This window comes from Periplaneta americana, chromosome 6 (genome assembly GCF_040183065.1).
Source record: "Periplaneta americana isolate PAMFEO1 chromosome 6, P.americana_PAMFEO1_priV1, whole genome shotgun sequence".
NCBI classification, from domain to species: Eukaryota; Metazoa; Arthropoda; class Insecta; order Blattodea; family Blattidae; genus Periplaneta; species Periplaneta americana.
In genome coordinates this window covers 12,120,948-12,143,789 of record NC_091122.1, presented here as the reverse complement: position 1 = coordinate 12,143,789, position 22,842 = coordinate 12,120,948, and the positions used below count along the sequence as shown (strand labels likewise).

General features: G+C 35.5%; 2 protein-coding genes across 3 annotated transcripts in view; one reads left to right on the top strand and one right to left on the bottom strand.

Moving 5' to 3' along the window:
• LOC138700997 (gastrula zinc finger protein XlCGF26.1-like) overlaps positions 1 to 22,842 on the top strand; it is a 194,247-nt gene that overhangs the window by 48,972 nt on the left and 122,433 nt on the right. The window lies entirely within an intron of this gene.
• LOC138700999 (glucose dehydrogenase [FAD, quinone]-like) overlaps positions 1 to 22,842 on the bottom strand; it is a 35,745-nt gene that overhangs the window by 5,881 nt on the left and 7,022 nt on the right. For both annotated transcript variants that reach the window (XM_069827476.1, XM_069827477.1), the window contains exons 3-7: positions 15,797 to 16,052; positions 12,608 to 12,780; positions 10,671 to 10,919; positions 4,805 to 4,985; positions 681 to 856 (exon numbers count right to left, since the gene is read on the bottom strand). In XM_069827476.1, coding sequence (XP_069683577.1) covers positions 681 to 856; positions 4,805 to 4,985; positions 10,671 to 10,919; positions 12,608 to 12,780; positions 15,797 to 16,052 — 1,035 coding nt within the window. The remainder of the gene's footprint in view (positions 1 to 680; positions 857 to 4,804; positions 4,986 to 10,670; positions 10,920 to 12,607; positions 12,781 to 15,796; positions 16,053 to 22,842) is intronic.

Genomic DNA, 22,842 nt, shown 5'->3' with positions numbered 1-22,842 from the left:
TGATTCTGTGCTCTCTTTACATGCGACCAGGGTTAGCAATTTAAGAAGAAACAGGCTCAACACTAAAGTCACTTTCAAAGCAATTATTTGGCCATATTTCTTTGAGGATGCCAATGGTCGTGCACAAACTGTTAATGCAGCTCGTTATGTGATAATGGTTCAAAATTGTTTAAGTGGTCAATTGAGAAGAAGAAATTTTCGTATCAACAGAGCAACGTGATTTCAGCAAGACGGTGCAACAATATATACTGCAGCCATTATGACGGAAATGTGAAATTTGTTTGGGAATCATGTCATATCGAGAAATGGAGACATACTCTGGCCTTCACGATCCCCCGATTTAAATGCATGTGATTTCTTTATACGGAGTGTCTAAAAATTAAGGTATATACAAACAAACCGCGAAACATTGAACAACTGAAGACAGCAATTCGTGAAGAAATTTCAAACTTCACAGTCGAAATGTTGCAAAATGTAATAAGAAACTTAAAAAATGTATGCACGTTGATGGAGGGCATTTGAAGGATGTCATTTTCAAGTAGTAGTGGTTTTAAATGGCATATTATTTTATATTATATAATAAAAGTTAATTTAATACAATATCTGAATTTCCACTTCACTGTTTTAAAATCTCTCGTTTCTTTGGCCCACCCTGTATTTTAAGGTATCTTAATACGCACCTGGGACATGCCCGTGGACGACAGAGGGCCATTGCGGTTGTTTAGGTATTGCGACAAAGTATCCATGCTGAAGTCCACGTGATCAGACGCGTTGTGCACCCTGAAGTTGACGCTGTAGGACACGTGGTTCATCAGGTTCTTGCCCACCCAGGGCGAGTTGTGTATTACATCCACGCCTGCGCAATAGAGAAAGACAGCAATTAGAAATACTTACACAGGCTTCCCAAAGACACTTATTTCACCATTCCTGCTACTACAATAATGTCATCACTGACTAGGGGAGAAGTGGGTACAGTGAGACATTTTTTATTAGATGGTAAATTTTGATGTTGAAATGTTTGTAACAGTGGAGTTGCATGTTGCATGAGTAAAGTAACAGTATTTTCATACTCGATTAGATTCTAGTTATAAAGGTGAGTGATGAAAAAATAATTCGTAATTTTTCACTCTAGAAGTAAAATTTTGGCTTGTGTTTAATGAAGGTTATATTGGATATACATTTGAAATAGAAATATGAATGTTTTGTTACCTAATACTATGGTATTTGACGTTATGTTTGGCAAAGTTTCGTCTTTCTTGTTTCGATTTTGAAGTGATGGCGCCATTTTTAAACGAACTATGCGTAGAGGGAACAGTGAGACATGCCATTGAAGGGTACACTGAGACGTCTCACTGTTCCCCATGTACCAATGATTTGCAAAAACAAACTGTAATTATATTATATATACCAGTAACTAATATTAAAAATGAACATACTAGTAACCAATTTTAGAACTATAGCTTAAAATAATGGATACATTACATTTTAATGATTTCTTAAATAAAAAAAATTATTCACAACATTTAAGAAAATATTAAAAAATAATAAAGAATTAAATTAAATTATTATAATTATAAGCTTTGTTGTCACCAAAAATGCATTTTATTTTTTTCGCAAAAGTTTGTAAAGTCATGGAAAATTCACTTTTCCAAATGTTCCAGATGTTTCAATGGTTTCGAAGTCAGACATCAAAATGATTCTAAATAAGTCTACAGATCATGGCAAGATAAAGAGACAGCAAGCTTTCTTTTCTTTTGAAATAAATGTAAATCATTTCAATGTCCGTTAATAGACACTGGTGTCTCACTGTACCCTCCTGAATGGGAACAGTGAGACATTTGCATTTTTTTTTACAAACACGCATTGTATATTATGTCCTTTATCTATTAACATTTCTGTTTATGTATTATTATACTCCATGTTTTAATGTATATTTCTATTGCACTTGATTTTAAAAATACTTGAAATTTCACTTGAATACATATGTCTTAATATTTTGTGTCTCACTGTACCCACTACTCCCCTACTCCCTGTAGTAGTTGCATATCGTATTATCAGTATGTAGCCTAGGCTTCGTTTCTTGACGTAAAATAACCAGAAAATGGAATTGTTTTTAAGAATAGTTTATTGCAGAAATTCGTTTCACTAATAATTATTATACAGAGTGTCAACAATATGAACTACCAAAATTATACAGGCAGTTCATATCGGTCTACTGAACAGATATCTAGTGGAATTTAATTATTTCTTATAATTTTATTTTAATTTGTAAAATACCATGTTTTTAAGATTGATAGTAGTTTAATTATTTGTTTACATTTCGATTGAACGTGAATACCATTGTCAATGACCTTGCGCCCAATACAAACAAAACACAATAGAATAACAAACGACTGCTTCAGCGTACATACAAGGCAAAATGGCCTAAATTATGAGTCTGTGCTATTTTTTTTTTTTTTTTAAGATTAGTCTGACAAAAACATTTTTTTTTTTCGGAAAATCCATGACAGTTACAGAAAAAGAACATTTCACTTTTTTTCTTCAGTCATTTATGCTCTACTGCTAGTATTTTTGGCAGTTCATATCGTTAACACCCTGTATTAATTTATCACTGTGTTTTATTGTGGAACGACGTTTTTTCAGTTGTGTTATGTAATTTTACTATGTAAAATGTATCTTTCTCTTTTAAATAGTAATGGCAATTTTTTAAAAGTAGATTATGTGCAAAATATGAAATATAATTGAATATTACTCTAAAAAAATAAGAGTTTATCATTATCATCCCAAATAACATTATTAGGTTTGCAAGTTGTAGCTGAAAGTACCAGTCAAAAAATTATTCAGTAGTTATTTTGAAAATGAATAAACACAATATAGACTGAAGAAACAAAATGTAGGCCGAGTAGTAGGTCAGAAGGTTATTTTACGACGCTTTATCAACATCTTAGGTTATTTAGCGTCTGAATGAGATGAAGGTGATAATGCCGGTGAAATGAGTCCGGGGTCCAGTACCGAAAGTTACCCAGCATTTGCTCATATTTGGTTAAGGGAAAACCCCAGAAAAAACCTCAACCAGGTAACTTGCCCCAACCGAGAATCGAACTCAGGCACCTGGTTTCGCGGCCAGACGCGCTAGCCGTTATTCAACAGATGTGGACATGTAGGCCTATGACTGGTTCATTTAAGACTAAATTTCAGGTGTTGCTTACAACTTCAACTATAGTCGCGACGCTGTTATTTCCGGCGTGACTCCTCCTCTTTGCTTACATCTTAGGAAGTGAAGGCTCCATAAAGTCTAGGTAGGTAGTATCGTTCGCCATTTTTGTTCTTTCGTTGCCGAGCTACCATACGAGGAACCTATTTGCCACACCGTTAAACATTATCATGTCGTAGCTCCTATGATAATAAATCAAACGCACTGTAATTCAGCAAATAATTGGGCGGCAAATAACGTCCTGTGTGCTTTCTGCGAACGCCAACGAGAGAGCCAAAATGGTGGGCGATTATATTAAGTATTTATCGAGCATTAAGAAATGAATACCGTCTTCATAAGCGAATCACAAGACGCACACGTTTAAATGTAGCCGACCTGCAACGCGATTGGCTGCCGGAAATTAGAGCGACGCAACATTCGCTAGTAACTTTCGTATCATGAATATTGGCAGCTTGTTCAAAGGCAAACGATCCTGTCAACATACGAAACAAAGTTGGTAAAAGAAAATTTAACCTGACAACTAGAAAATAACCATAACCCATTATCATATATAGTAATAGAAGGGAAATGGTTAGGTTTCACCCTTACGGTATATAGCAAGAAGACTCAGACGTATACAGGGTGTTAAAAAGTCTAATATTTTGAGGAACGGTAGTACGCATCACAACAATGGAAAAAAGTTCAATAAACACGGGTCCTAAAAGTAGTAGTTTTTACGAAAATGTACTTCAAAATTCATGTATTGGTGACAAGTTAATAGGGCCACACATTTTAGCCTAGATTAGCTGGTTCTCAATATCGGTGTTTCTTAGCAAACCAATTGCCCGTCTTGCTGGAGGAAGTGCCATACCACCAGTTACCACAAATGTGATTTTTGCATGACGGAGCACCAACCCATTTCCATAACAGCCTCTGACAACATCTAAAACGGATATTTAATCTTCGATGGATTGAGCGGGGAGGTTCTGTACCATGGCCTGCTCGTTCCCCAGATCTTAATTGCTTGGAATTTTGGTGATAGGAATACTTAAAGGCCTTAGTATATGCAACACCCATTGAAGACGTTAAACCGCTGCAGGAGCTTGTCTTAAACGCCTGTCAGCACATCAGAGACCAACCAGGGATGTTTGACAGGTTTCGTGGTTCCCTGAGACGGCGAGCAGAAGGATGTGTTATGGTGAATGGAAGTCACATCGAGCCTCTGCTATGAATAAGTTTTAATATCTCGGGAAAAATTAATTTCAGCACACACGTTTATTACACTTTTAAAATTATTTTGATGAGTTCTACCACCTCGCATAATGTTGGACACATTTTAACACCCTGTATAATTATATTAATTCATTGTCTAAAATAGAAGTATCAAATATCAAGTTATACGGGAAAAATTAATTTCAGCACACACGTTGATTACACTTTTAAAATTATTTTGGTGAGTTCTACTACCTCGCATAATGTTGGACACTTTTTTAACACCCTGTATAATTATATTAATTCATTGTCTAAAATAGAAGCATCAAATATGAGGTTAGACATAAGTCCATGCTGCATTAAATAATTAATCTTTGTAAAGGGAAAATCAGGACTCACCAACTTTCTCCAGCTCCTTCCTAGGACCGATGCCTGACAAGAGAAGGATCTGTGGCGATTGTACTGCGCCTGCGCTCAAGATGACCTCTTTGCGTACTCGTATAACCTTCCTCTCGCCATCTTTGTAATATTCCACGCCTGTCACCTTCTTCTTTTTTTTGTCGATAAGAATCTTAGTCACCTACAGACACAAAAAATGTATGTGTTAAAATAATTTTAATAAGCAACCTGTAGGCCACCTCTTTCCTCCAAGATTTTCGTTGACTGTAAGGAGAATGCCATTCACATGACGAATTCTCGAATTCATATGGACAAAGAGCATCTGGGTATCGCCAGTTGTAACAAATCTACGATAACCTCAAAGTTGAAACCGATTGAAAACACCCTGTATTCCGATAACTAAAGTTGAAATCGATTGAAAACTCCCTGCATTTCGTTAACTGAAGTTGAAATCGATTGAAAACGCCCTGTATTTCGTTAACTAAAGTTGAAACCGATTGAAAACACCCTGTATTTCGATAACTAAAGTTGAAACTGACTGAAAACACCCTGTACCCTATTTCGTTAACTGCAGCACCACAATTATCATATTTGACGACAGTTAATGTGTTAAATTGGAAAAATCATATTAAAGAAATTCCCCTTAAACTAAATTCAGCATGTTTTGCTATTAGATCTATGCAAAAGATAGTAAAATATCAATACCTTAATAAAAACAATATACTTTGCATACTTCCACTCGGTGAAGAGTTTTGGAATAATATTCTGGGGAAATTCTACAGACAGTAACAGTGTATTCCTACTACAAAAAAGAGTAATTAGAATAATAGTAGGTACCAAATCTAGGGAATCGTGTAGGGACATTTTCTAAAAACTACAAATAATGCCCATGGCTTGTCAGTATGTTTTTCATTAATAATCTTCCTCGTATGTAATCGCGAAAACTTTGTAACTAATTCAACAGTTCATAGCATATAAATACGCGTCAAGAAATGACTTCCATACTCTATCGGCAAGCCTATCGTGATATCAAAAAGGAGTGTGTTACATGGTAATAAAAATTTTTAATAGCCCCCCCCTATGGATATAAAAAAATAAAACTCAAAACATACGATTATTTTAAGGGTTCAGAACCATAGTGGGCCAAGCGCCATTTACCGTAGAAAACAAGGGTTAAAATGAAGTTATTACCATAATTCAATGGTAACATATAGCAAGAAATATACATTAAAACTAAATGATATGTCAATCTTCATTAAACTGTGGTATTCACTTAACTTTAACCCTTGGTTTCTCCGTTTGTAATAAATGGCGCTTGGCCCACTATGGGTCTGAACTCTTCATTTAGGGCCAATTAAAGAAGTACGTAATTTCTCACGCCTTCTATTCTGTAGGTGAATTTATGACATTATGAATGATGCTGAAACTGATCATGAAGAGAAAAAGGAATTGGCTGGGTCACTGCCTAAGAAAGAACTACCTATTGAAAGGAATGATAAAAGGAAGGAAATGTTGGGGGAAAAGCAGATATCAGATTATAAACAATATTAAGATATATGGATCGTATGGAGACGGTGAGAAAGGTAAAAGGATTGGAAAATGCTGGGTTTGCAGTTAAGGACCTGTCCTTGAGCAGAAAATTATGAATTTAGTCTTATCGTATAAATGTAGCTTGGGATGACATTAGGAAGTGTAAAATTTTCTATGGCTTTGTGCTTGTTGACAATAGCATACATTAGTGTAAAAACTGTTATCTAGACTTTTCTACTGACAGGTTAACATAGAGATCATGGCAGTGGAGTAATGGTGAAAATATGACAATAGGAACCCAACCTCCACATAAAATATACATAATATTGTGAGGCCCTATGGATGAACTGTTTTATGAAAAACAAAGGCTAAACCAAACACCCTGTACTAATGAACACACTGTATAGCACTCCTAATCTTGGCTCCTTACAAAAGTAACTGCCGCTCTCGCTCGCAGTGTCCGTTTCATTTGTCTTTCGAGTCTCGTCTCGTCATTCTCGTGTGCTTCGCTCATCATTCTCGAAATAGCATTTGGTCGGCGTGGAAAGATTTCGTAACTTTGAATAACATACATCATTGAAATAAATGACATTATAAATGTTTAAATGAGACAAAAAGACAAAACAGAACAGTATCTTAGTTATCAAAATGTTCTAGTTCTACTCGTATTATATGATATTACCTATGGTTATATAAATAAAAATAAGAAAACAATTCTCAAATAAATTTGCATTTCTAAGAAACATAAAACATAGCGTTAATATCTTTTTACTTGAGATTGCACACTTGATCTCAAACATATGAAAAGAAAATTCCTCGCCTTTTAATAAGGGCCTAGTAATTAAATAAAGACTGGGGAACGGATTATTATACACTGAAAGGTAGAGATGATGTTTCAAATAGGCTACTTGATTGTTTATACATATATAACAGTTGCCAAAGTAGATACAAGTTCAGTCAGGTATAAACAACTGTGGCGATTCAAGGCTGCTTGACGTTCGGGACCTCGGGAGTGATCAATCTCGACGTCTCGAAACACTCACAAGCAGTCTTTACGTCAACGATGCGACGTATACAACATTGTCGTGCGGGTTTTCGGCTTTGAAGGCGCTGCTGTTAGTCTTGCTTTCTCGATCGTTGTTCACCTCTACTACAGGGACATCATTTTATTTTTACTTCAATTTTTATTGTACCTGAGTTTTTGAATGTACTTCACTCCCACCACTTCTACTAATGAAGTTCAACCGTCCTCCACACAGAACCAAGACCGCATATACAGGCATAGTAGACTTACGGTCATAGTAAACAGTACGTTCCAGAAATATGTTCCTGTTTTCCAGTGACGAAAGAGCTTTCAATATTGCATCATTTTCCATTTGCCTACGTCGCATCCCGGTTTCCTGCTTCTATTCGCCTCTCTGTAAATGCTAGTGGCTGAGCTGTCTTAGCTCTTTTCTAGGAACATTAATTTCTGTTAGGAATTGGACGTCTACGTAATATTCACCCATACAGTTGTTTAATAGTACATTATGCAACGAGCCTATAATGAAGGTAATTAAGAAGCGAGTATGGATATTTATGAAACGAGCGCAAGCGAGTTTCATAATTTTCATACGAGCTTCTTAATTACCATTATAGGCGAGTTTCATACGACTTTTTATGCTCGACTATATTTCTAACTTGATATTATTTTCTTTGTATCTGACCTTGACCAATGTCCCGTATGTTGTGAGATGTTGGCAGACGCGAAAGTATTGATTTTTTCCGAGGAACAGATGTTCACATTGACCTTGCTAGGCCATAAGAACCTATAGAGATAACATTCAAATTAAATTAGACATTGAAAAACGAGATGACAAATTGAATTTATTTGAATATTATTTACAATTAACGCTAATTATTATAGTAACAAAACATAACCTTCTGCGACAGTATTGGATTTCCAGCCTTCGTGACTTTTCGCTAATTCTCTTTCGATTGCATATCCGAGAATAATCGATACTTGCGGTTTTATAACGGTAGAAAGGTGACCTGTCATTGGCTGAACAGTTGTAACCTGAGTCGTCATTGGCTGAAAGACCTGACCTTTAATGAGTAGGTGAACTTTAATGACATGCATTAAAGGTCTGCTACCAGGTGTATAATTACTACATTTCGGCATGGTCGAGCATAAAGTAACTTAAATAAAAGGGCCTCGTTAAGTAATTAACTGTCACGTGATTTCCTCCCTTTCTACAATCCTGCGGCATAACCACTTGGACGGACAGTAGATAGCAAGTCTGAGTAATTTTATATTCTCGGGTCGGGCACAAGTGAAGATTGAATTTACAGTACGTAGAGTAGGTACAGAATTATTTCAACATGAGTTACCAGTACGAAGGACGAAACTGGCAATTTGAATTAGATGCAATAGTCTATAGTGCGATAATGTGCAGAAAAGAACTGAAGCCTGTATCGAAATGAACGGCCACCATTTTCAAAATTGTGTTTAAATATCCATATTATGATTATTTTTCAATTTAACTTCATTCTGTATAGTGTACGCTATTGTGCTGTAGACAGTATAATATACACTGCATGATGAATACGTCCGCATGGAAAGCTCAGTTCGTGAGTAAAAACACTTATTGTTAATACAGTACTGCAGGTATGCTGAATCTCTGACTCCCGATTACGTTCTGTAATCACAATCTTCGAATGTAGAGCGTGCTGTTCCCCGTTCGAAGCTCGACGGATGACTGCGGAAGGCAGTTCAAGTACTTAGTAAACGTACGAACAGTGCGGGACAATGACACAGTCAAAACCTTCTGTAAGCAAACGGTCATTCCGTACAGTGTGGGAGGAAGAATATTTTTGTTGTACGTTCGGTGAAAATGGAAAGTGATTACTATATTGTAAGGTACTGTCAGGAATACTACTGAGCAACATAAAACTACATTATAGGCTCTGCTACCCAGATCATGCCGAAGTGACAGGTAAGCTGTTTTCTGTGATATATCCTATTTTCATATACCAACGTTATTATTATTATTATTATTATTATTATTATTATTAGACCTATTATTATTATTAGACCTATTATTATTGTTATTGTGGTGATTTTATTCCAGCAGAAATAGATATTTTAATAAAATAATTTTTCAGGGGTGCAACGTGCACTACAGCTTCAAGAATTGAAAGCACTTCATGGACGGCCAAACATTGAAGAGAGTCGAACAATTCAGAGTCTATGTATTGGAGCACTTTAGCCTATGTAGTATGTTGGGAATAGCTAAGGCACTAAAACCCTTCACGGATGGTGAACTTGTAAAGAGATGTATGGTGCCTGAACAAAATATAGTTAATTATGTCTCTGTACTGCAACAGTTCAAATGTGAATTCACAGAACATAGATTTAGTGATTTTAGACGTATGGAGAGTGATATTAGTATTTTTGTTAATCTTTTCATAAATTTAGTACAATCCGTGAGAGTGCAGTTCCAGGACGAGTTAATTGATTTACTAAGTAACGTAGAATTCAGAACTAAATGCAGAGAATATGACTTGACAAGCATAGAATTATTTAAAAAATGAACAAAACGAAATATTACAAGATGAGCTTATTCGTTGCCACTATGTTAGCTACCTTCGCCTCGACATATGTGTGCGAACAATATTTTCGAAAATGAAGTTACTAAATCCAAACATAGGTCCCGATTAACAGATGAGCATCTTTAGCTCATTGCAGTAAATTCGTTGGAAATAGATTCCCGATTACTTGCAAAAAAGAATGCAGATGTTGAATAGACCGCAAAGTAGACTATATAGTCGAATATGAAAATGTTATTATCTATAGTATTATTATATCATAACTAGTAAATATAATAAATAATGTAATAACTGAATATTGCAGTGTATACTCTTTCCGTTTTCAAATTCAGTTTATTATCCGTATTGGTAAGAATGTAAGAACTATCTACAGGCGGTGCTGCAATGTAGTTGCGGAGCCCAGTCCGTACTCTGTGTGTGTGTTATGCAGTGCAGCATCATCCGTGTAATCGGGGCTTTTACAATTTTGAGCATACCTGCTGTACTGTATTTTGATTAAACAAAACCTAATGAAAATTATCAAATTCAAAATTACGATATCTCCTAGTTTACGTAAATGGATGAACTACTTTTCTTCCCTCCTATACCTAGTAAAGTGATTTGTTTGTATATTACGCCAGTATCATCGAACTCCAGTCGTAGAAGGGGGTAGCAAACGGTGTTTCCGGTTCTTAATCGTTGATCCAAAGGTATAGCCAGGTTAATATCAGAAATGTTAGTAAAAATAGAATGATGTCCCTGTACTTACCATGGAGTTCATGCCAACGTACAAGTTGTCGCGGTCCAGAATGGGGCTTATGAAGGCCTTGTTGCTGCTGAGGCGAGCCCCATTCCTGTTGTTGGCCTGTGCGATGGTGTAGCCCAGCGGGCTTTCTCCGTTAAGATCGACCCTGGATCTGTAGCCCAGTTCTTGCGCTGCATCCATCACTGTTTCGGCCATGCTAGGGTGACTGTTGAACTGCGAGATTGTTAGGTAGCCTCCTGTACCGTGGTATTTCTGTAACACACACAGTTTTGAATATACAGGATGTTTGTCTTATAGCAGAAAGCATCCCCTTTGCCCTGATATTCATGTCTATAAGTAGCGCTAAATATTTTGTGTAATATAAAAATCTTACTGTGACGGCATAATAATTGTTTTTACTCCCGTAACTGTCTCAATTAGGTATTGGAAGCCTTTTTTAAATACAGGGCGTTCAGAAAATTTCCATAAACCGAATACTATTACATTGCTATTTATTTTATTTTGTTATAATTCCCAGACATTTAGTACGGAATTACTGCAGACATTTTTTGAGTTAGATGCCATCAAATACTGTGTATATTCAAGGGAAGCATTCTTTATCGTTTTTAATTTGAAAGTGAATATTCGACCTACCAAAAAAAAAAAAGAAGAAGAAGAAAGTTGCTGATATTGAATTGATAATTATTAGTAGTAGTAATGTCTCATTTCGAAGAACGTCTTTACTTGACCGCGAAAACTTTGCCAGCACTCTTACATTCTAAATTTTGTTTCCTAATTTATCTTAACTTCGGTACCAGTTGACGTGATTTCAACCGGCTGTAGGATTTGAACCACTGAACTTCGATTCCAGAGGCAGTTATACCACAAAGAACAAATTCTCGAATGGTTATTTGCAGTTAGATTTAGATACGTCGTTTTAATAATAGTAATAATAATAATAATAATATATTATTATTAACATTTATTATTATTATTATTATTATTATTATTATTATTATTATTATTATCTCTACAAACGAATCATTTAGGTATGTAGTTTGAATAATTATTATTGTTATATTAGCAAAAGGAATTATCATTTAGGTATATGTCGATTAAATGATAGTAATAATAATAATAATAATAATTATTATTATTATTATTATTATTATTACTATTATTATTATTATTATTACTATTACTATTACTATTATTATTATTATTATTATTATTATTATTATTATTATTATTATTATTGTTATCTCTTGAAATGGTAATAGGCCTGTCATTTAGGTATGTTGTTTCAAATTCAGTGTTGCTAAGTCAAGAAACAGAAAAGTGTATCGAATATTAAAATAATAAAATACTCCTTCCTTAACAAAAACAAAACAAAGCTAGCACACCTTCTAAATTACTGCTTTACAATGTGTCACTCGATCATAGAAACCACTTAAGGAATGATTTAACCAGGCTTTAGGAATATCTTGCACCACTTCCATTTTTATTTAGCAACACTGAATTTGTACAGAAGTATCAAGTGTGGGTACTTTTTGAAAAGCTCTTAATGAGCTTTATTCAAAAATAAAAAATATATTGGGTGTTCCATTTAAAATAAGAGAGTTGGAGTTACTCCCGGTTAAACCGGAAGTAGAAAAAACTCTGTAATACCATTATCGAGTTCTTAGTATATGGTTATCCCCACATACCAAGTTTCATATCACTGAACCACATGTTTCAAAAGTTATTTAGGTGGTGCGGGACTTTTAACTAACCCTTATATACTCTATGCCTTTCATGGAACTTACTCTTACCTATGTGAGGAGATTTTTATACGTCAATGATGAATGTAATTTATAAATCTAATAAAATGTATGTTTTCGCCTTACACCGCCAACCTCACTAATGCAAATATCGTCATGGATTACTGTTTACTGTTGTATAATGTTTCATCTAGTTCTTACCTTTTGATAGATGTCACCGATCTGTAGATTGTCCTCGGACTTGATGAAGTAAGGAAACACGGAATCGAAGTCCCAACCTTCGTTTCCTGCATCTGCCCAATAGTCGTAGTCCAAGGGGTGTCCACGAATGTACATCATACCATTGAGAACCCCTGTTCCTCCCATAACTCTTCCTACAATCATAATAAAACGGCGTTATAGGTTTCAATTGTAGATAAGAACATATGTAATAAAACTTGCATCATAATTTTGCAATAAAATTCATTTTTGTGATTCCTATTGACATTAAAGTTTTGTATCCTTTTAAAATATACGCCCTGTATAAATTCTTACAACGTAATATCACAGTCTACTATATACAGTCACGAAGCTTGAGTTTTCAGGGTCCTAGAAACAATAGACTGTGCCGGTAATATTTCGCATTGTCTGTAATGAGGCGATATTAGCGATCCTAGTGGTGAGCAACTCTCTAATTGATGCATATTTACTACGTATTGAGCTTCGTGACTGTATATATTAGACTGTGGTAATATCTTATTTCTCAAAGTATGGTATAAACAGTCTTCAATTTCAGGACAATGTCAAGAAATGCATCAATATTTCGCCATCGTCATCATTATCTACATATTTATCAGCGGTAATCTCACTAGAGGTTTTGATTTATCTAGAGAAAATCAAAACTCGATAAACTCGATTGCAGCGACATTTTACTACTTAATTAACTTATTATTCCCAGAACATGAATTTTATCAGCAATCGAAAAGTATTGGGAATAAATTTGAATAAGGAACAAAAAAAAACGTTTCCTTCCCAGCCAGGATTCGAACCAGCAAAGTATTAGTTACCAGTCTGCCGTGCTCTGGAGTGAACAACTCTCTGAAATCAGCTACAAGGGTCGGTCCGGTTTTTTGCCACTACTGTACATGTGTTAAGTGCATAAAAGAATCTCGTAAATAGAGAAGACGAGATGAACTCGAACTTTTCCTCGATTCTGTTATAATGCACTTACCACGCTTGTATCGCAATATAGTATTACCACAGTCTAGTATATACAGTCACGAAGCTTGAGTTGTTGAGGGTACTAGGAACAATTGACTGTGCCGATACTATTTCGCATTGTCTGTGATGAGGCGATAGTAGCGATCCCAGTAGCTAGCAACTATTTATGGATGCATATTCCCTACGTATTGAGCTTCGTGACTCTGTATACTATAGTCGCAACGCTGTTATTCCCGGCGTGACTCCTCCTCTTTGCTTACGTCTTAGGAAGTCAAGGCTCTATAAAGTCTAGGTAGGTAGTATCGTTCGCCATTTTTGTTCTTTCGTTGCCGAGCTACCAGACGAGGGATCTATTTGCCAACATTATCATGTCGTAGCTCCTATGATAATAAATCAAACGCATTGTAATTCAGCAAATAATTGAGCGACAAATAGTGTGCTTTCTGCGAACGTCAACGAAAGAGCCAAAATGGCGGACGATTATATTAAGTATTTATCAAGCCTTAAGGGGAGAGGATGGTATTTTTTGGTGAAAAAATGAGTAAATTAAAAAAAAATCCTTAAAATACTCTGTGATATGTGTGGAATGCATAGCATAACATTTTGTGGGTATTTGCGCCCTTATCAGATGTTGAGTCGCCATTTTTAAACTTCCTGCGTTATGGATTTTTAAATCATTCGCCCACTTTTATTGTTGTTTCCGGTAAATTAAATTTTCAAAAAAATTTTTTTTTTCTTCTTTAAAATACCCTTTGATATATGTGGAATGCATTGCATAACATTTTGTGGGTATTTGTGCCCTTATCGGATGTTGAGACGTCATTTTTAAACTTCCTGCGCTATGGATTTTTAAATCACACGCCCACTTTTATCGGTTTCCAGTAACTCCTTTTTTTTTTGCTACATTCCCAGACAAAAATGGATATAATTTCTGAACTATTAAAGATACATGCATGAAATTTATAGCACACATTCTTTAGATTATTAGGAAACTTTTCTCTATAACAGAATTTTGTTAATTGATTTCATTTTAAAAATACATCCGTTTGTTTGCAAGAAAGGAAATCAGAAAATTGTTATTAAATTTTAATTGTTTATTTTACAAACGTAGGGACTAATATCAAAATTCTGTTAGATAGTTTGTAGAACATGCTTTTGCAAATACATTGCAAAAAACTGTTTGAATCTATCTTTAAAAATGGTTTAGATATATCGGTTTTAGTACAATCCTGCATTGGGTATATTTTTTCAAATTTGGACCCCCAAATAATTTTTTTCAAAATATTTTTATTTGGTTAAGTTGCCACAGCTATGAGCTCTCTACATACAAAAAAATAATATTTTACACCAAATAGGAAAAAAGTTAAAAAAAATACCATCCTCTCCCCTTAAGAAATGCTTAACTTCATCAGCGAATCATAAGACGCACACGTTTAAATGTAGCCGACCTGCAACGTATTGGCTGACGGAAATTAGAGCGACGGGACTATAGACTATGGCATTACAACGCTTGTCAAGGTTAAGGGAACATTCAACTTAAAAATTGGAGAAAAAGTGTCATAGAAATGAAAAATTAAATTTCTACACTAATTTACGTGACAGAACTAAATCAATATGCAGAATTCTTCCCCTATTCATTGAGAAGTCACAGTCAAATGCACAAAGCCAAAAAATAAAAAATGATAATTAAACGTGATATTTCAATTAATGATTGATTGAAAATTGAAATATTTTTTATTTTGAAAAGTATTGGATCTAATGAGCTGAGATTTTGCATGTTACTTTCCATGTGTATGTTAAACTTTTTCTCCAAATTTGAAAAAAGATTGGTGAAATAGGAAAAAAGTTCCAAAATATAGTTGAGTGTCTCCTTCAAGCCTTCTATTATTTTTAAATCAAATGTGTTATTGTAACTGTAAAATTACGGTCTTAAAAAATAAAAGAGATGAATTTTAAAAAAAGTTGATCGATACAAAAAATATTTATCGATTATAGGAAGTAAGTGCATGTAATGAAACTGTTCTAACGCATACCTATATAAATAGCATTAATATAACATGTAAAAATTTAATATCAGTATCTTTTAATGGTTCCAAAGCTATGCGAACCTGAATTTTGAGATTTTATTATTGTCGAGATCCATAATTCTGTATCACTCTAATCGAAACACACTGTATAGTACGTGCTTACCTCTGGGCCACACGCACCGCATATCGGGTTTCCCAAGACACGCGTTCTTCTCCGGCTCCGTTACGAAGTTCCAGTTAATGCTTGACTCTGGAGGTGGGTTGGAGTACGTGAAGTAAGAACCGGGGTACTGCGTCCCCGTTGGCTCCGGGCCACCGGCCTCCAGTAGTGCTACCGTCCAGCTGGGCTCCTCAGTGAGACGATTTGCTACCACGCAACCCGCAGATCCGGCGCCGATCACCACGAAATCTACCTCTTGCTGCATAGAGAACGAAATTCATTAATCGCTCCATGTTGTACTTGTGGGTGATCTTGCTATGCTTTCGAGAATAGCTTCAGAACTTGTGAATTAATTTGAAGGGACCAATGAAATACAGCGTGATTCACAAAGGAAATTATTCCTGATACCATTGTGATGAATAAAGTTCATATAAACATTTATCATATCATGCAGTTCACACCTGTGGAGTAACGGTCAGCGCGTCTGGCCGCGAAACCAGGTGGCCCGGGTTCGAATCCCGGTCGGGGCAAGTTACCTGGTTGAGGTTTTTTCGGGGTTTTCCCTCAACCCAATACGAGCAAATGCTGGGTAACTTTCGGTGCTGGACCCCGGACTCATTTCACCGGCATTATCACCTTCATTTCATTCAGACGCTAAATAACCTAGATGTTGATACAGCGTCGTAAAATAACCCAAAAAATATATATCATACAAGGGATCAATCAATAAGTTTTCGGACTTCCCTGAATGTAGGCAACACACAGGACATAGGAAATGTAGGAGTTATCTAGAACCAGGAAAACGCCTAGAATCTATACTAATTGCATCACTTGAAAGACAGAGAAGAAGGCTAGCCATAAGGCGTATATGGAGAGTTTACAGGAAATATCGCAATAGGTCTTTGACATGTTTGCATAAAATCACGTATAGAAGCTCAGTTCTTAAAGACAATCTGACGCTGTTTGATAGATGACTCAACAGGCATGGAAGCAATGATCTTCAGTGACACGCGCATATATGTTTAATGGTACAATAAATACAAGTGCAGTTCGGAAATAAATAGATTGCATATTTTGTTTTTAAAATGTACTAAGTTACAATCTCATATTTTGCACAATTCATCCCGTTGGTATAAGTATTCTTGCAGATAAATTTCATTATGATCAATGAATGGATTTCGAATTATTCATGTATGTTTAACGGTACAATAAATACAAGTGCAGTTCGGAAATATATTGATTGCACAGTGTATTCTTAAAATGTACTAAGTTACAACCTCATTTTTTACACACATCATGCCGTTACTATAAATATTCTTGCATATAAATTTCATTATTATCAGATAAATGGATTTCGAGTTATTCAGATTTAAAAAAATGCATATTTTCAAATTCTATCTCCACTTAAAAAATTTGTTTCGAGTATAGTATTTTACGACATTTCTGATATGTTTAGAAAAGAACTGAGTTTGCCGAAAAGAAAGAAATGGAAAGCTAGTTTTCTAGATGCGCAACTTCAAATCTTAAATTTTTAGTGTACACTAAATATGTTTTACTTTCTAAATTTAGAAGATATTTAGTTTTTTTTAAGTGTTACTGTATTTCATTAACCATAGTATATAGAAAAATCTATGGCGCTACAGTCCTGAAGGACCAAGACCGACCAGCCGGCTGCTGGCCTCATGTCCACATGCCGAAGCAGAGGTGGACGATCATCCAACCAGTATGGATGTATCGTGTGTTAACACGATGGTTTGCGAAACCGGAATGGTATAGAACGTGTAGTAAAAATTTCATATTTTTGGCATCAAAATTGTAAGAACTTTACAGCATCAAAATTGTAAGAACTTTACACTTTAAACATAACGAAATCTGCTGAAAAAAACAAGTGAGAAAACAGCTTGTAAGGTTGCATAGAATTCAAATTCAAAGGTGCAACCAATTAAAGATGACGTAATTTTATGCCTTCAAGCGTTCAACATGTGAGCTGTTCAGAGCAGAAGTGGTGTAAGTCAAAATTGAGTAATTATGATTAAAGTAAAAATTCTGTAAAATACAGCTCAAAGTAGCAATTAATATGTCCTTCTTGCTATCCACTGACTATTAATAGTTTAAATAAATTGAATATTAATTGCTACTTTGCGCTGTATTTTACAGAATGTTTACTTTAATCCTCATTACCCATTCTTGACTTACACCACTTCTGCTCTGAACGCCTCATGTGAATGAGGGCTTGGTGACCAATTTTTTCACAAAAAAAAGACGCGACTTCTGACTGAAAATGGCTAAAATTTCATCTGTCTCTCCCCTTAATATTTACTAAATTAATTTCATGTTATACGGATCCAGAATGAAGACGATCTGCAAGTTTTTAGTTTCTGTTAGGTGTAAGCATTATTTTAGCGACGTCATTATCTAAGCAAAGAATTACGCAAATTTATCTACTCTAAGTAATTAAATGTCTCAAATTTATGTTCCGGTGGCAATGATCCATATTTACTCAGTGTCGTCTTTACGAAAACCTTACGCGTTTTGTTTTATAAATAACTTGTCCGGTAAGGTCGTTACATAGCTATGAATTTTTATACAAGTTTATCTGAGAATACAAGTTGCTATCGTAACTGTTCTTGAAAGTAGTGGTCTTTTACATAATTTTATTAATGTGATAAAGGTTTGTTACGGAAGTAACCTTAAGCTTTCGCTTTTTGTAGCTGTAAAACAAGTGAATGTACAGATATCTCCTTTACGCACTATGAAGGCGCATGGAGTAATGCTTCCGTGACTGACAGATTGAGGTGGTATGGTAGGCACAAAATTCCGACCGTTTTTTATCTCCGGGAAGGATCCGGTACTGAATTTGATAGGCTAAGTGGACTCCGGTTTTGAATCCGGGTTCTTCCAGTCTGTAATCAGTTCTACTAAATAAGCTTTTGTTATTGTACACTATGGCATATATTATGAAAATTCCCTCGAGTATATTCAGAACTTTTCCTTTCTAACTTACTTACTGGCTTTTAAGGAACCCGGAGGTTCATTGCCGCCCTCACATAAGTCCTGAGCATGATTAATCCATTCTCTATCATCATATCCCACCTCCCTCAAATCCATTTTAATAGTATCTTTCCATCTACGTCTCGCCCTCCCTAAAGGTCTTTTTCCCTCCTGCCTTCCAACTAACACTCTATATGTATTTCTGGATTCACCCATACGTGCTACATGCCCTGCCCATCTCAAACGTCTGGATTTCATGTTCCTAATTATGTCAGGTGAAGAATACAATGCGTGCAGTTCTGTGTTGTATAACTTTCTTCATTCTCCTGTAACTTCATCCCTCTTAGCCCCAAATATTTTCCTAAGCACTTTATTCTCAAACACCCTTAATCTATGTTCCTCTCTCAAAGTGAGAGTCCAAGTTTCACAACCTTAAAGAACAACCGGTAATATAACTGTTTTATAAATACTAACTTTCAGATTTTTTGACAACAGACTGGATGATAAAAGCTTCTTAACCGAATAATAACAGGCATTTCCCATATTTATTCTGTGTTTAATTTCCTCCCGAGTATCATTTATATTTGTTAATGTTGCTCCCAGGTATTTGAATTTTTCCACCTCTTCAAAAGATAAATTTCCAATTTTCATATTTCCATTTCGTACAATATTCTGGCCACGATACATAATCATATATGCATACTTTGTCTTTTCGGGATTTACTTCCAAGCCTATCTCTTTACTTTCTTCAAGTAAAATTCCCGTGTTTTCCCTAATCGTTTGTGGATTTTCTCCTAACATATTCACGTCATCCGCATAGACAAGCAGCTGATGTAACCCGTTCAATTCCAAACCCTCTCTGTTATCATGAACTTTCCTAATGACATATTCTAGAGCGAAGTTAAAAAGTAAAGATGATAGTGCATCTCCTTGCTTTAGCCCGCAGTGAATTGGAAAAGCATCAGACAGAAGCTGGTCTATATGGACTCTGCTGTAAGTTTCATTGAGACACAGAATTTTAAAAACAACAAATCGCTTCTTTTTTCTTAATTTACAAAATTTCACCTCTGTGCAGGTTTTAAACTATAAAATAAATAATCGTCGCAAAAATCAAAAATTATATTTGTGCAAATTTCCAAAAGCTTGTACAGTATTCTAAATACAGTAATTGTACAGAAATATAAAATTAATAAGGTATGCAGGAACAAGAAGTTCTGTAATTTGTAAGTAAATCATTAGACGTAGGTATGTTTAGAATCAATTACTGCTGAATTTACATCACATTAAAATACGTTATTTTATGGGCACTCTAAACATTGTAGGACCTTCAAGATTTATTGTTAGCAGAGTGCTAACTCTTTTTACTGAAAGGCAGTTTCTAATTACAGTTTTTACAAGATTCATGCAATTAATACTAGATCACAATTTACAGTATGCGATGAAATTATATAAATCAATTAGAAGAAATTGTTCACTTAAGTTACATGAATTGTACGAACTGTTTGAAATCCATTCCTGAACATCTGTTGCTCAGCAGGGATGTAGTGGAGGTGGAACGGAGCGACGCGTCGGCACTGTGTTCGATTTGGAATTTTAAAATCTGTTTTGACATCACAATACTTTCCCAGCTAACGATATCTTAGTTAATGTCAGGATATTTAGTGATTATATTTTCTATGCATCCTTTAGAAAATCGGAACAAGTTCGGAAGTAGAGGGTCGCAAGACCACTAGGACCGTAGACGGGATGTGTGGTGAGAAATGGGGGAAGAATCAGTGACAGAACAACCACCAAACTAAACTTTAGTGCGCCTGCGCGAAATGATCACATTCCTAATTCACTTTCATTTCGTATCGTATTTCGTTATTTTTCGCGCCTTTGTACGATACAGGAGATTGTCTGTGGTGTTATTTACCAAAATGTGTTGTGTTTGTTTCCCGGTTATTTTACGAAGTGAATTTTAAACAATTAATTTACTTATATATTATCTTAATGTACCGAAGTACATATGATATTTCCATGCAGATATTTTCCGTCATCATACGATGAAAGAGTAATGGAACGGATCTGGTATCCGGTGTGGCTTAGTGGATAAAGCATCAGCACGTAAAGCTGAAAACCCGGATTCAAATCTCGGCGCCGGAGAGAATTTTTCTCCGTTCCATTGCTATTTCATCGTATGATGACCCAGAATATCTGCATGGAAATATCATATGTACTTCGGTACATTAAAATAATATATATGATATACCTAAATCACCTCGTGATTTAAGACGGCGCTTATTCCGTCGGATCCCGGCCACTTAGTCACTCATAACGAGTGCACCTCAGTACATGAGTGGACTTCAGTCCTACGTTCATAGACATCTATGACGTAGTGCAGAGGGCGGCCACTAGAGGGAAACCAAGAGTTGGAACTTAAACTGAGACGATTCTGTCCGACGCCGGGGTGGGTATCCGGTGTGGCTTAGTGGATAAAGCATCAACACGTAGAGCTGAAAACCCGGGTTCAAATCCCGGCGCCGGAGAGAATTTTTCTCCGTTCCATTACTCTTTCATCTTAATTAATTTACTGCCTGTAACGTGACTAAAAGACTGCTTGAAACTTTTGTTTTTATGTATTGCCCTTCAGTAAATATGGAACAAAATAAACACAGACAGAAAACATTAACTTGTTTCTTTTCTCGTGCCTTTGCTGTTACTAGTGGAGTTACAAAAGCTTCCTCTCCTGATATTGTTGATATCTCAAGCCCATCGCTTCTACTTGATGAACCTAGTAATTCAACCAGAGATACTGTTATAGAAGATACAGTTCCAGTATGACTGTGAATAATATTCAACGTCACAATGTTCAAAATAGTGACAGCCAAAAAGTCGGCCTGCAAAATGAGTGGCCGAATGTATGCAATGAAGAAAATATATGGTCAAGAAAAAAAAATAAGCTTATCCGTGGATTGACTGTAAGCAATGTAAGCTAGGCTGTAAAGTGTGTCATGAAGTAACTAAATTAGGTGTATTAAAAAAAATATTGTATTTCTGTATCTAATGAATGGTTTTCATTTTCAGTAAATTACTACGGATTGAACAGATTAGATCAGATCAGCTTAAGCCACTACGAAAAAAAAATCATTGAGCACAAGAAATCCAGTGCTCATAATACAGCACAAAAATTATTGATACTTCTGAAAAGCAATCAATTGAAAATGTTGGCGAATAAACGAGTGCAGCCCACCGTGAAGCAACGAAAGCGAAATTGATATCAGCTTATTAAGCCTACATCGCGCAGGATAATCACCCTTACAGAGACCATTTCAGTTTACTTGAGCTTCAGAAGCTAATTAATGGAGTAGTATTGATTGGTGTTGCCTTGCATTCACCTTACAGTCTGACTTTATGGCATTTCTTTCTTTGTCTTATTTTTTTTTGCATCCAAACCTTCCCACTTCCCCATAGGTTAAAAAACATAAAGAGCTCCGTCACTGTAAAGTTTGGGACTGCAACCCATCTTCGTTTCTGAAGTCCAATGTGGTTGTCGCATTTACATTCAAAGTTTGTTGCATTTCTAGAAGTCGAGTAGCAAAATGTGACAAATGTGACTGTCGCTTAAACCCTGCTATGCAGCACTCCAAGAATTATCACCATGGTGATACGATGGCAACAGCTGAACGGCGAATAAAAATTCCATGAAACCGGTACTTAAATCCGTTTGTGCGAAATCGTGCGTATTTGCTTGTTTTCCGCACAGAACCAATACGCGGTAAGTGTGAAATACCACATTCAGTATTCCCAACGTAACACACATAACAATTCCCCTCTTCTTACCGCTTAAGCGCGACATTCATTTTACTGCTTTAGGCTTTTAACATATTATTTTTAGAGACGTTTAACATAGTAATAATTATAAATTGGAAACTTACCACTGCAATTTCACCTAAATTGCAATGTTAATTATTGTTTTTAAATATCTGCAAAAATTAAATAAAGTCTACTACTCCACGAAACTTATTGCATTCCTGATACAAGTAACATTAAGGAAGCCGTGAAAAAATCAACAAGAA